The sequence below is a fragment of the Abramis brama genome, assembly GCF_963993115.1.
Source record: "Abramis brama genome assembly, chromosome: 2".
Classification (NCBI taxonomy): Eukaryota; Metazoa; Chordata; class Actinopteri; order Cypriniformes; family Leuciscidae; genus Abramis; species Abramis brama.
Genome location: NC_139964.1, coordinates 34,355,897 through 34,371,561, shown reverse-complemented (window position 1 = coordinate 34,371,561; position 15,665 = coordinate 34,355,897). Strand labels below are relative to the sequence as shown.

The 15,665-nt window shown below is 38.3% G+C and overlaps 1 protein-coding gene across 2 annotated transcripts in view; it reads right to left on the bottom strand.

The window, feature by feature from the left end:
• The window catches only part of ctnna2 (catenin (cadherin-associated protein), alpha 2), a 517,324-nt gene that overhangs the window by 99,419 nt on the left and 402,240 nt on the right, over nucleotides 1–15,665 (bottom strand). For both annotated transcript variants that reach the window (XM_084103718.1, XM_084103719.1), the window contains one exon: nucleotides 14,245–14,325. In XM_084103718.1, the coding sequence (XP_083959844.1) occupies nucleotides 14,245–14,325 (81 nt within the window). The remainder of the gene's footprint in view (nucleotides 1–14,244; nucleotides 14,326–15,665) is intronic.

Sequence of the window (15,665 nt, the reverse complement as noted above, 5' to 3'; positions counted from 1 at the left end):
CTTTATGGCCATGCAAGCTTCAAAGAAGATGAGCCCAACTAAAGAAAGAACTGGTCAATGTAAGATAGCTTGGAAAAGAATGATTGGCTCAGAGATAGCACAATTCAGCCCGATCAAGATAACAGCAGAAGCTGCTCGAGCCCACAACATTCCAGACTCCCCCCTCCTTAAGGACCTCTGATAGACCTCAGGGTGTAAAATCTTTTACCTATAACATAAATAAAATCATTCAAGAACAATTTTCAATGGACTTATAGATCAAGCATCATGCAACGACATGATTCTATATTGTTCCTACAATAGATGGATGTATCTGATATGCTTAGATGCCATACAATTCATGTAATTGTTATAATTGTTAGATTTTTGAATGAAAATGTGTTGTGTTTCATATCGATATGATCGTATGTTCTTAATTCAAAGGATGGCTTGATTGAAATCTGTGGAAAATGTTTCGGATTCTTATAATAGTAATAATGTCTTAGCTGTGGCCTCTGTACTCTTTGCTAGAGCTTAGAGAGTAAGGAGAGCACAGATAAGCTTGATTTATGATAAGAAGTGAAGAAAACGCCACCTCCTAAACAAAGACAGTGTCTAATTGGTTAGAACTGATCCAGGAGGCTGGGCGGACATTTGAGTTTAAAATCTTAACACCAGAACAAAGTTTAGAGTTTCAGTGCAGAACCAAAAATGCAGCGGGAGATGAAGATCTAAGACAGACAAGTAACCATGTAAAACGCGCAGACGAAATAACCCAAATCAAGATCTGAAGAACATGGGTTAAACAGCTTCATTCAAGCCATCATCTACTCTTCTCAATTTCCTTTCTTTTCTTAGTTTCCTTTCTTTTCCGTTGTGAGTCTCGGTTCTAAGTTAAGTTTTGCGACAAGATTTCGAGCCACGTTTCTTCTGCAAAGCCAGCTTCAAACAAAGACTTTCATTCCGCCAGCACGCCACGTGACTGACCACGTGACCCAGACATCAGGCACGGAGACCAGCCAACGAACGGACCGGGAAAACCCTTTACACGCAACAAAAAGGGAATCCCCAAAAGCAAAGACAAGCAAGTACTGCCTCCAGACTCTTAAACTGAACTGGTGTATTTGATACTGATTTAATAACCTAGGAAACGATAAAAGGGTTAAACTAATGATTGATGGTTCATTCAGGTTGTGTTTTATAAGTGCATAGAAACTTGGGATTACATCATCTCACTCTTAAACTCACTCTTAAAACCTAATCTTTCCTTACTCTCTTTCTTTCTGCAACGCGTATGAATGTGTGTGTCTAGATATTAGTTGTATGTGTTAGAATAATCAATAAAGTCTTGTTTGTATTAGTAAGAGAAATATTACTTGTGTTATTGTGCTTACAAATTTAATGTCTTAAACTTCTGATCTAAGTTACCTTGCTAACTATATAGTGTTTCACTATAGTTCGGATATTTATATCCGTTGCAGAGTTGATAATTGCAGCCAGTTCAAATGAACCGCGAACGAGTCATTTGCTCGGTTGTAATAAGTGACTCTTTTGAATTCCCTATAAATTAATTAATAATTCCTTTGAGCTAAATTGTAATCACTACAAATTACAAATATCTTACAGTATTATGCAATCATTTAAGACATTTCTCCTTAAATTGAACCTTTTGACATAAAGTGTTCTTTAAAATTGAATCAAAGGCCCAAGAGTTCTGTTCAGTTCCACACTGAACCACTTTCTTTCTTTTTTTTCCTTTTTTTTGTTTTTTGTTAAGTACTAAACTGGGGCCTCATTTATAAAACGTGCGTATGCACAGATTTGAACTTTGTACGCTAAAATCCAAATTATTAAAATGGTCTTTGACGTGGAAAAGTGATTAGCGCCACATCAGGATCTAAGCAGACTTATGCACTTTTTCTTGTGGCAGAGAGTCGGTGTACTGCAGGTATTTGAAAAGCCAAACATTTCTTGCAGCTCACCATTCTCAAGTAAAGGATTTGGACGTTGACTGGTGCTCTTTTATATGTTAATGATACTAAATAGGGGCCGTTTACAAGGCGGAGATCTGAAACATTCAGCTGCACACGATTTCAAGATCATTTGTGATTTATAGATTTCACATCTGGAAGAGAGGCATACACACATTTTTTTTTTGTGTGTACGTTCATTCTTTGAATCACACATGCACATTTGAGATATTATCATAAGATCAAATGTAGGACGGTTTCTACGCAACATGTTTTTTGTTATGGGAAACCTTGAATAACTCAATAACTGCCACTACAGTGTAAAATATGGCCATTCTCGCTTGCATGGAAGGAGGTTTAAGGCCACGCTGGGATGTGGAACAGGCAATGAAACCAGAGCCAAGCATGAGGACGTCATCTTTTCAATCAATGTGCAGCACTCAGTGGTGGAGTTCTTGGCCACCTGAGCATGAAATTCAGAAAACAGAGCACACTTCGTAGGTAATGATCCTTCTCCCTGTGTGCCGATGATTTAATTGAAATGTTTTAATGAATCTTGGCGCTCTGTCTCTAATAACCTCTGGTAAAGGATGTGTGCTTGTCTTCCTAATGGTTGGGGTGCAACCCCAGGGAAAATGAAATTGAAAAAAAAGTGACCAAAACGTATCATTTTTCTGGTTATACTGAATAAGGACATGCACTAAAAAACTAGAGATGTCCTAGAGTGAACATGAGTCATTTTGTGTGTAAAAAAAAAAAAAAAAAAAAAAAAAAGGACTACATGAAAAAGAAGAACACTACCGTACTAGTATTTGAATATATTAATAATGTTAAACTGGGACTCAGTCTGACTGCATTTCAGTCCCCCCACCCCTTCTTAAAATACATTTTTCAGTTCTCACGGAGCTTGAGAGCAATTCATCCGTCTCTGCTTTTTATATTAAGATTATTTAAGCCATAATTAATTTCCTTTGACATCGACCATGGCATTTTAGGGTCAGTTCCGTTTGCATCTTATCATCATTATGCCAGTGAGATTAATTTCTGTTTACTGGGGAAATCTCATTTTCAGGTTGCAGACCTTTAAAGCTTTATTTAATATACTGCATGTTATTCCAACATGTTAAAATCAAAACACGTTTTTCCCACACTCGCAAAAGCTTTTTAAATGTTCCACTAGCGTTAAGCATTGGCCAGACATCAAGTAGGCCTAGTCCACGGTGAAGCCCCTCATGTGTAATGTCTTTTTCAAAGAGGGAATTGAAGTTATATTCATGTAATCTCAGGACTAAATTGAAAAAAAAAAAAAAGCTTGACGAAAGGAGTGCGCCGCCGACTTCTCACAGACTACAAAAAACAGCATGCCAAAAATTGGAAACACTGAGGAGAGGAAGTGCTTTGCTTTAAATTGCTCTGAGAGACTGACAAAAATGGAAATCTTGTGATCCTACCTGTCATCTTCCCCTTTCTGTCTTTCTGCCTCTCTTCCCAATTTCTCTCTATTCCTTTATTCTCTTCATCCAAATGGCTCTGAAGCACCGGTACAAATCAGCATAGCAAACTCAATCAAGTCAAATTCAGAAGGTAACAAAGACAAAATAAGGAAGAAAGCATGCACTTAGCCAAGCCGTGGGATATAACTTTTATTGTCGCAAATGGGGGACATTAAGAAATGAGATTAGCTTTGTTTGCAAATTTCGCTAACAAACAGGAAAGTGTATTTTTAAGGATTAACCACCTGCTACAACATGAAAACAGATGCCACAGAGATAGAAAGGCAAACCAGCAATGAAATTCAGTGATCTTTCTATAATCTACTCAGTGTAAGGCTCAGAACAAAGCCGACAGATGTTTTACTTCTTAATCCGAGAAAACAAAAGCAGTTCATTATGCTGTTGAATTATTCCCGCATCCTCCACCAATTTCTGAAAAACTTCATTGGTATTGTTTCTGTGTCACGACTGAGAGACCAAGATATTTCAATATTTACAATCACGGAAAATAATAGAACATGACTAAATACAATTATCAAAAACAAACGATGAGTGGTTTGCCTTTCAGTCTTAAAATGTGAATTTTCTGCAGGTAGCGGCAGAAGCTTTGGGTTCGAGAGCTCAACATTTTTTACTAAAATGTCAAGGGCAATCACAGGATAAACATGCTTCTGTGCCTGATTAGCAGAAAAGGCAGCCAATACAAATCAGAATAAAGTGACAACTTCTATAGTATTAACAATGACATCTGGAAAGGAAAGGGGATGGAGAGAAAGAAACAGAGCTAACGGAGGATGTGCTGTTTAATCTTCCTGTCATGTCTGTAAATGAATCTGATAGCAAAGCCCCCTCTCCTTCAGTGATCACCGCAGAGGTCTTTGGGTAGAGTGGAGAAAGCCTGAGAAATGATTTTCTTGATCTGGAGGGATGACATTTAGGTTAAAGCTTTAGCATTGATGTAAATGTTTTTATTCCAGGCCAAACTGAAAGGTACAGTACATCCACATGTGCTTGCCATCCATCCATCCATCCATCCATCCATCCATCCATCCATCCATCCATCCATCCATCCATCCATCCAATCCATCCATCCAATCCATCCATCCATCCAATCCATCCATCCATCCATCCATCCATCCATCCATCCATCCATCCATCCATCCATCCAATATGTCTGTATAATTAAATGACACAAAGTACAATACTCCATCAAAACAATAATCAATGCTGGACATTAACTCTAGGTTTTAAATGTTTTTAGTTCACTGAAATGGAACATGTAATGCAAGCTACAACATATTTTAAGAATAGCAACTCTAATGGGGGTACTGAGAAATTAAGAGCAGTTCCTTACATAACACATTCCACATAACATTGTTCACATAACAAAAGAGGTCTCATCTCTGATATAGAATCACGTAACACTGGAGTCAATACACACATCTATGAGAGGATGTGACGGACGATGTGGCAGTGTGACAATTGCCAATTTCTTGAAATAGAAGTAAGAAGAAGACAGGCTTGTGGGAAGGTGTTTCTAGACTGTTAATGAGAGCCGATGTGAGGAGGTGTGCACAGGGGTTTATCAGCTGCTGCTGTTATCATACTCCACTATGACAGACTGAGGTACCAATGTACCCTGATCGGTGAGGGAAGTAAGAGCGCCGTACTTTCAGTTTGAGTCCCACTGCCTGCATTAATGTATTGCCCACTGACTTCAGCCTTGACTGCGCTGCAATGCAGGGCTTTTTTTTTATAAGCAAAAACTGGGAGTGGCGTCTCTCTGGGGCTCTTGCTTTCTGTGTCTGTCTGTGTGACATTCACTACATGCACAGATTTGTGTCAGTATGAATCAATTCAATCCAACTGCAGATGCAATGCTAAGAAAATATAATTATTTTAATTTTTAGCCCAGGGGTCTTCAACAGGGGGTCTGTGGTGGTACTGCAGGGGTCTGACAATTATTGTGAGAAAAAAAACATTGCATTAACCTAAACTTCAAATAAACCTTCAACTAAAGCGAATATTTGGCTAAATTCATTGTCCTTCCCACATTAAAATGTAATGTGCAAGTATATGACTCTGCACATTAATGATTATTTTAATGGATTTGCAATCTATGCTTCATAAAAGAGTTTGTAAATAGATCGACATGGTATTATGTGCATATTATAATAGACCATGCTTAAAATGCAACACTAAATTTTACAGATTATGAAACAAGCGATGCATTCTCTATCACCAAGGCCTGGGCAAAATAAATTCCTTTACAATGTACTATTTATGATTGTAATTGTAAAAACAGTCTAATTCAAAAGTTCAATTATTGGATTTGATTATTCAGTTCGTTTACATTTATTTACAACATAACTTCTTTTAACATTCTGATCAGCTGTCAGTCTGATTATTCACATATTAGTATGGTCCATGTAAACACACATTACAGTTAAAATGTTTTGAGTAATAAATTCAAGAGCATTCCTGTATCTCAAGGAGAATAGAGAATGATGCCTATGCCATGGGTTTAATTCCCAGGGAATACATTAACTGATAAACAGAAAATGCAATGTAAATTGCTTTGGATAACATTTTTGCCAAATTCATAAATGTAAATTAATTATTTTATTAAGCAATGATGTATTAAATTGATCAAAGCTGATAGTAAAGACTTTTATAATGTTAATGTAATGGTTTTCAACATTGATAATAATAAGAAACGTTTCTTGGGCACCAAATCAGCATATTATAATGACTTATGAAGGATCATGTGACACTGAAGACTGCTAAAATTCAGCTTTGCCAACACACACACACACAAAAAAAAAAACATAAATTTTTTAAATATAAAACACTTATTTTATATTGCAATAATTTTTCACGATATTACCGTTTTTTATTTATTTATATATTTCATTTTTTAAAAGCCTTGGTGAGCATATGATACCTCTTTTAAAAACAATAAATCATCTTCCCAATGCCAATTTTGAATGGTAGTATATATAATGTGGGATTCTGAAATATCTGTTTAAAACATTTCAGCAGAACGGCTTCTGAGTACAATACAAATTTTCAATGCCAGATTTGTAACATGCTCAGTCCAAAGTTGTTGTTTTTTTTTTTTTTTAAATGTCATGTTATGCTCAAACTAAATACAGCACAGAATAAATATATAAATATAAAGTACCTAAAACTGAGCTTACTGCATGCACATGTCAGTGTTAAGATGCTTCTGTGAATGGCTGGGAATTGCATGGCACATAAAATCTCAAAGCATGCATACAACAGTACATGTTGTGCATAAGCAATCCCCTTTATATTTCAAGAAATGACTGCCATATTGTACCGTAGTAGCCTGACAGCTCAGAGCGCTGAGTGAACCCAAACTCTCCAGACTGCAGACATCACTCAGAGTGATTGTTTAAAGTTCAAACAATTTCTGCTCAAGAATTTCATAAATGTGGGAAATGTAAAGCTGATTTGGAAGCGTTAAAACTGAGCTCCACTTTGAAAATCGGTTTTAGTTTGAGAACAGGCGAGATTTATGAGCTTCTTGTCTGTGTGTCTGTCTCTGGGAGAATTTCTTAGATGTAGATTAAGAGTAGCTGTCAGCTAAACAGTTCCAAAGAAGTCAAAGCGGCTGCAGAAACAAGACACAGTCAGAATAGCAGTCAGTGCCAACACTCTCACAAGGTCACAAAAACAAGCCATGTGCCAATAGCAATAATTACACTCATTCACACGGAGTAAATAATAAGAAAAACCTGAAAGCCTTGTGCAACTACAGGAAAACAATTTCATTTTTTTTAAGCATATACTGTATATTGCAGGAGCTCAATTGTTTCTATTAGCAAAATGGATCCCCACTTAGAGAAACTGAAAGAGAGAGAGAGAGAGAGCTTGCTTAAGCATATGTTCAGAGAACTGTTGTGCACTAGAGGAGCATCCTGGAGTAAGCTATCCGTCAACAGAGAGCTGGGAGGGAGGACTTGACAGACACATTTATTAGGACTGTGATGACAGATGACACATTCCTCAAAGTGGTGTAAAGAGATGTGTGTGGAGACTGATAATTGCACAAAAACAGATAATTAAGAGTATAAGTTCAGCACGGTACGTTCTCACACCTCCAGTATTATTCATGTAGTTTCTAAACAGCCGGAAGACGGTACCTCAGATTTTTTTTTTTTTACATGCTGTTATTCTTGTTTTATTTTTTTTATTCTGTATTTTTCTCTCTTTCAGTATTTCACGGTGGCAGAGCATTATGGGAGCTCGAGCACTCTCTGCGGCATCTGAGAGGTGTGCCTCTGGGGGAGAGGTCTGACAAATGCTGGGTTTAGTTCCAGGACTGGCCTCATGACTGCAGAATTACTCTGGTAGGAGGTCCACTAGCTCAAAGAAACGCCCTCTGACGTGACACGATTTCTTTCTTTTCTTCTTTCTCGTCATGTACAATGAAGGCAAAGAAAATATAAAGTAGTCATATAGCACTTAGTATGTGTAGTTATAGGTTTTTGTTCTATTTTCTATGTATCCTGAAGCAAATGAAGAGAAAATGTCTACAAATCGTAAATTAAAATAATAAAAAATATCCAGATTAAAACATTTATCATATTTGAAGCACTAATATGTGTTCATCCAAATGCATAAACAAGTCTTTAAAAAAGTATTAGGACCTAATACAATAACTAGCAAAAAAAGTACAAGTCAAAGTTTTTTTTTTTTTACTTTACCTCTAGTACTGGTATATGATCTTTATCCTGCAGTTTGCTCACACTTCACCTATGTAGGGAACGCCAGAACCCCCACAACTCATTGCCGTTGGCTGATATTAAATGTGAATCCAAACTCTGTTGACTCCCAATAAAAAATTCTCATTTGTGACCCTGGACCACAAAACCAGTCACATGGGTCAATTTTTTTTACATTGAGATTTATACATCATTTGAAAGCTGAATAAATAAGCTTTCCATTGATGTGTGATTTGTTATGATAGGACAATATTTGGCTGAGATACAACTATTGGAAATCTGGAATCTGAGGATGCAAAAAAATCTAAACATTGAGAAAATCTCCTTTAAAGTTGTACATTTATGTTCACTATTGTGCTGCAAAGAAATTCACTATTGTGCTGCAAAAATAAATGTTTTGTATATGTATGATAGGAAATTTACAAAATATCTTAATGGAACATGATCTTTACTTAATATCCTAATGATTTTTGTCATAAAAGAAAAATCGATAATTTTGACCCATACAATGTATTGTTGGCTATTGCCACAAATATACCCGTGCAACATGTGACTGGTTTTGTGATCCAGGGTCACATATAGGCTATAATTAGTTTCAGTATGATCATTTCAAACAGGTATATGTATGTGTGTTATGTGTTATTTTTACCTCTAAAAAAATGTAAGACAGATGTCTGAAACAAATATTATCCACCTAAATTCCCAGAGCAGCAGTCTCTCACTATTGTATAGTCAGAGAAAAACCTTTTCCACCTTCCCATCCATCCATCCATCCATCCATCCATCCATCCATCCATCCATCCATCCATCCATCCATCCATCCATCCATCCATCCATCCATCCATCCATCCATCCATCCATCCATCCATCCAAGGCTTAATTAGGTAATGTGTCTGGAACATTTTTGAAGACTGACATCACAATGTCCATTTTCGTCTCCCCTACCCACTCTAAATCTCATTCCCCTGCAAAAAGTGCAAGTTTGGTGGTTCAAACTCCTCAGGAACTGAGCCATAAGTTGTCATCATTGTACACTTGAGAAAGGCTCCTGACACTAGGTTGCTCCAGGGAGACTGACCCTGTAATACGTTTGCTCTAAGTCACTTTGGATAAAAGTGTCTGATAAATTGGACCATCACAGCACCATAGTTGAACTATAGTACTTTTCTGTCAGGAAACAGATGCTTTTATCCAAAGTGCTTAAAGTACACTCATTACAGAGACAGTCCCCTTGGAGCAACCTAAGTGTCTTGTTCAAGGGTGAAATGGTGAGAGTTCAAGGATCGCCTGTTGCAGTGTTCCAACTAGTAACTTTTTGGTTACCAGCCCAGAATCACTACATCATCCCATTAATACAAAGATAATAAATGAATGAAAAAGATAGAGTGGGAATCACCAGTTGACCTCTGCACAATGTGGAAGGAAAAAAGGCAATGGAAGACACTTTTGAGGTTAATCTCAACTGTATATATGAACTAGTCTAATCTGTTCTGCAGCACTATTGATGGATCTGATAGCGATGCTAATGCATTAGTCAGAGCGCTCACTGCAGGGCTGAAGTTGCACGGTTATTCTATGCATGCCTGTATTGCATAAATACCTGCTTATGCATTTATGCAAAGCAGTATGGGCATTATTGTCTTTCTCTTGGATTCGATTTGTCTAAACTCAAATTAGATCAAAGAAAGTTTACCACAATTTTCACATCTGTCTACAGTGAACCTTTTTTTAGATTGCCTGTGAATTTCATAAACAAGTCCTTGCAGGTCATGCTATAACTACATGAACAATATTCACACCTCATTCAAAACAGATTTATTATTTTCTAATCAGTTGTTATTTACACACACAATCCCGTACTAGTCATCAAATGAGATGATCTATCTATCTATCTATCCATCCATCCATCCATCCATCCATCCATCCATCCATCCATCCATCCATCCATCCATCCATCCATCCATCCATCCATCCATCCATCCATCCATCCATCCATCCATCCATCCATCCACATATCATGCCTGTCTGTCTAATCAAAAAGCAATTTGTAAATACATGCTGAATCTACACAGTGCAAATGTAATACAAGACAGGGCAATACGAAAATCAACCACAGTCCTCTGCAATGTTTGTGATCATGAACAGGATTTGCACTGGTCGGGGTGGTATTTCCTCTTGCCAGGTAGACAGTAATAACTCAAAGCCTGCTGCCACAGACACTCGGATGTTTCCCCGCTGAGACTGATTTGATGAGATGGCGATGCCTCCATTCATTTGACTGAGGGGCCTGAAAAGCCCTGAGCGGATCACAGAGGTTTGCATCTCATATCTTCTGTGGCTGTGCCATGAGAAAGAAATGCATGTACTCACGTACACACAGACACACAAACCATGCCAAAATCAGCACATATATCTACCCAGATCCACACATGCAAATGTACACAAATATCGGGATGTTTTGTGTTCTGCATGGTGAGTTGTGCATTGGTTAGCCTCAACCCCTCAATGCATCATCTTCCCGCAATCAACTAATACAACCCTAATAAGTCATTTTGATTGAATCATTATTATTTTTTTCTGTTATAAAGCCCATGGCTGTTGTACTGCAGGGTTGGTAAACAACAGCAAAAACACAGCAGGCGACTGCTGCCCGTTGATCACTGCCTGAAATTAAAATACGGAATGAGAACATCCAACATATGTGCATGGATTTCACATCTGATACATCAACAGCTTGGTCTGCAATTCCCTTAGAATCCTCCTTGATCCTTCGGCAAGTTTTTTCGGGATCTCAAACCCCATTAAAGTGATTAAAATGTAATTTGTTTTGCGATGAGATTCTAGTGACATGTTGCTAAGGTGAGAGGTGGTTTATCAGATGCAAGAGCATATGGAGCCCACCAGCAGTGGAAACAGGAAGTGATCGGTCTGAATTACCCGGAGATGAGTGAGCCGGGCTAAATCAGGGCTATCAAACACTTTCCATTTCCTTTAAACCACTTTACTGTACCATAAAACCTCCATGTATCCATAAGGGAAACATCTTGCCCCACCTCAGACCATGATAGATAATGAAATAAATGTCTTAAGAGGATTAAAAATGCTTGGCCTGGCAAATCTGTAAACAACCAGCTCCCTCAACCAACACATAACTACATTACATGTGTCAGGGAAAGTTTACAGCTTTCCAAATATTGGTCCAGCGAAGCGGGTGACAGAAGATGCGGGAACAAGGCGGCCTGGTTCAGCGAGGTGGGAAGGAGCATAGAGGAGTAGAAATGAGGAAGGTGATGTACGACTGCTGAGTCTGAAAAAACGACCCTCAAATTTACAGTCATGGTGAAGGGGAGGGAGGGGGAAGATTTTAAAGATGTTTTCCAATTATAAAAGATCGTACAAATCGTGTGGAGGGTAAACGGCAAACGTTCATGAGCTAACTCCAGCTGTGTGTGTGCGTGTGCACTGTTTTTTAACCTCTGCGCCAGTTGATTTATACACCCACTAACACACTCCTGAACTCCAAGTGTGTAATTAAAGCAGGCCGCTCAAAACGAACATCCATTCCATGGTAGTTGCTCTCTCTGTGGATTTACTGTGATGTGGGGTGAAGAGGGTCTTCTCTCAGAGGGAGCAGGCCAATGAGGTCTATAATACCTGGAGAAAGCTATCTGTAAGCATTAATATTCATCCTGGACCACCCGGAAGTGTGAGATTTGAAATCTGCCATCCTCGCTCATGGCCCCACAGAGCCAATCAGTTGAGAATGTCTTGTGACTAAGGGCATTTTCAAACCTGTAGATTGTATGTTTTGTTCTGAAACGGGGTTAAATTGTTACAATGTTGCATTTTCTTTCACAAGGCAACAGTTTAAGATGAAGAGGCGTTCTTTGGCTTTCAACTGGGTAACCCAATGTGCTCACCTATAGATTCAGACACTGCTGCTTTTTACGCAGCACATGACCCATTATGAATTATGATATAGATTGGTTCGTTGGGTCGGATATCTTTTTCACCACAACCAAACGGCTTCAGAGTGCATTTTCAATCGGCCAAGACACCTCTTTCAGACAACCTTGATCCAGTTGTTTTGGTGTGGATCCGAACACGATTACCGTGTTAAAATATGCATAAACAAATCATAGAAAATGCACCAGGCAGAAAGCATGCCACAAAAAAACATGCCAGGTAAATGACATTGTGATTGGCCAATAGAACCAAACAACAATGTCTCAAAGACAGCAGACAGAGAAAAATTGAAGTCGATTCGAAGCTTGTAAGAGCCCTATAAAAAAATACAGGCAGTGGTAAAAACATCTACTATAATAGATTTGTGCAACAATGTTATTTTCTCAGAATACAAAACAAGTTTGGAAAGTTCAAACACAACAATCTCAGAAAACTGAAAAAAATAAATATATACAATCTCGTAGAGAATGTGGTGAAGTCTCACAAATGAGAGGGTGACTATGGTGATTGTATGCTCTCTGACAGCTGACATATTGATGTTTAGAGTGTTGGGCCAATTTTTCCTTACCAGAATGTGTTATTTGGTGAGTTTATGAAAGGAATAGTTCACCCAAAATAAAAATTCTGTCACCATTTACACTTCATGCCATTCCAAACATAGAATGTGACTTTTCTTCTTCCGTAGAACACAAAAGATGATGGGGGGGGGGGGGGGGGGGGGGGGGGGGGTAAACAAAATCCTACCTGCTGTTTTCCATAAAAAGTAGTAAATTGGGTGGGTGCTATCAAACTTCAGAATGACAAAAAGCAGCATAAATGAATCATAAAAGTATGTCAAGTCTTCAAAAGACATACAACAACTTTGTGTGAGGAACAGAGTGAAATTTGTGAAGCCATTTATCAAAAATCTTGCCCTAACTAAGCTGACAGGAGCACCTATGTTTCTCTTAATCAGTGAAATAACTTTATCTAGCCTTGTTCTTTACACGGATGAGCTGACACTATACTTATTTTTTTTGATGCAAATGTCATATAATACTAATCATATAATAGCATGATGCAATGTCCATTCTCTCTTAAGTTTACAGCAAAAACTACTTGACTGATAATTATATTTCAGTCTGATGGGAATGCCCCTCTGTCTAACACCTTGAATTTCTATTTCTAGACTGTGTTTTTGGTTTAGACCAGTGTCATGGTGATAGAGAGAAAATGCATCAAAAGAGCTTTTAAGGTCTGCTGATTGCTGAAGTCAAGAGCGTGGACCTCAGCTTCTTGAGTTAGAGACATGCTGTTTGATGCACTTATGCATGACAGTCAGATGTTCAGAAACATGAGGAAGTGTTATTTAAGTCTAAACCGTTCTCAAAATACTTTTCCTCTTGAACACATACCTAGTGCTGTGCATTACAATATCGTTTTTTTTTAGAATTGTGTTTGTCTGTTTGTATTTAATGGTTTAAAGCAATCTGCGGGCTCAAAGGAAAACATTTATGTTTCCTTACACAAGTATTAATAGCTGATGCATTAACCTTTATGAAACACGATTGAGTAAACCAGTGGTTCTCAAAGTTTTGCTATTGTAAAGGGACAGCAAAGCGGAAGATCTTCAGTGAAAAATGGCTTTAAATGTCGTTCTGTTCCTCACCCAGAATTATCATATGGCCTCAGCAGACTTACAATATAGTGCACAAGTCATATACAACATTTATGATACCTTGATATGCTTTTTGGAGCTTGACAGTTGAAACCACCATCCTCTCATCCCTTATTTATCTAATTTTGTGTTCCACAAAACACAATGTATCGTAAAAAAAAAAAAAAAAAAAAATCAGTGAAAAAGAAAATGACATGAAATAGCATGAAGTTAAATATATCATAGATAGATAGATAGATAGATAGATAGATAGATAGATAGATAGCATTTTAAAGGGGAAATGATTAGAAAACAAAACAAGAAAAACAAAAACAAGAAAGACAGAACCACTGCTGTAAACCTTTAATGAGTCTCTTCCTTTCAGTGAAATGGTAATAGTCTTTTATGTTCCTATTTCTAGAAAGAGAGCAGACTGAAGACTGACTAACCTGTCTGCGAAGATCACGGGTCTTCTTGGTCATCTTGTCAATAGCTGAATTCAGCGGGTCTCCTTTTTCTTTTCTTCCAGTCTGCAATAAAATGGGAGAAAGGTTGAGAAACATAGTGCTACTTGTGTAATATTGCCTTTTCATATCCAACTAGCTCACACCAGAAGAACATGAAAGAGTACCAAACAAATCAAGAGAGATTGTAAGTGTTAAGTTAAAAATAGTGTTGTCGGCCTTAAGTAGGGTTTTGGTGAAGATTTTTAGAAACCCCTTGAAACTTGAACCCTGTAAGCTCGCCCGGATCTACCATACGGGCAATCTGGGCACGTGCCCAGGGGCCCTTGGCACTTCCCACCGTGATGGGAGTTTTTTTTTTTTTTTTATATAAAAATATAAAGGTGAATGAAAATATCTTATATTTATAAAGGTATATCTCGAAAGCCTCTTGCTCAATATTCCCCAAACTCTAATCAATCGTAGTGCTGGACGAGGCCTTTCGAACGAGCCCATCCACGAGGTCCAACTCGCCCGAGTTATAGCCGTTCAAAGTCGGGGCTCCCAGCGAACGGCAATCCGGTAGGGGGCGTCCCCGAGGCCCGCCAGTCTCGTGTCTGAGGAAGGAATTCCTCACCCGAATTTGAGCTCTCTGGGTCTCCTCGTTGCCAAGATAAATGTGATTATCTTCTGAGATTGTGATGTCACCGGTGGCCCGCTGGCGGTCGCCATTTTGAAGTGCGCCATTCTGAAATTCTGGTGCCTCCTTTGGAGGGTGTGGTTGTCAGGTAGGGAAGGGAGGCCCATGAGCTTCAGTGCCCAGGGGGCCCTGGGGGTAATAATCCAGCTTTGCCTGTAAGTGCCTCTAAATGTAGACACAGCAGGGATGGAATAAAGCAAGTGCCTCATAAAGTAACAATAGAGAGTGGACACGACCAACAATAAAAAAAGACTGAGCACAGTAGCAGATTTTGCAGACAGACTGACATGAAAGAATCCTCTGTGCTATATTTCTCCTCGACAAAAATGGCTGGCCACAGGCAAGTCCTAAAACGACAGGAATTAAACCTTTATAGCCATATAAAAGACACATTGTGGGGTGCAGAGAACTCCATCTGATGAAGCCGAGAGGACACCATAGCCTGGAGCCATTTGAAAATTGCAACCAACTCTGAATGCTGCACAACTAGCATGTTGAATCTTAACATAAAACTAACTCCAGTTCGGAGGTTCACAGAGTTGAGTGTCTACAATTCTCTGTTATATTCATAGTATGAATCAATAGCATTTTTGTCTCTCAAACCCTCTCATTCAATCTTTTGACAGTTTAACTGCAAAGGGGAAATGAACAAATTTGACCAGAATCATGCTTTCTAAATCATCATTTCACAGGTGCTTAACAATACTAAACTCCCCAGATGACACAC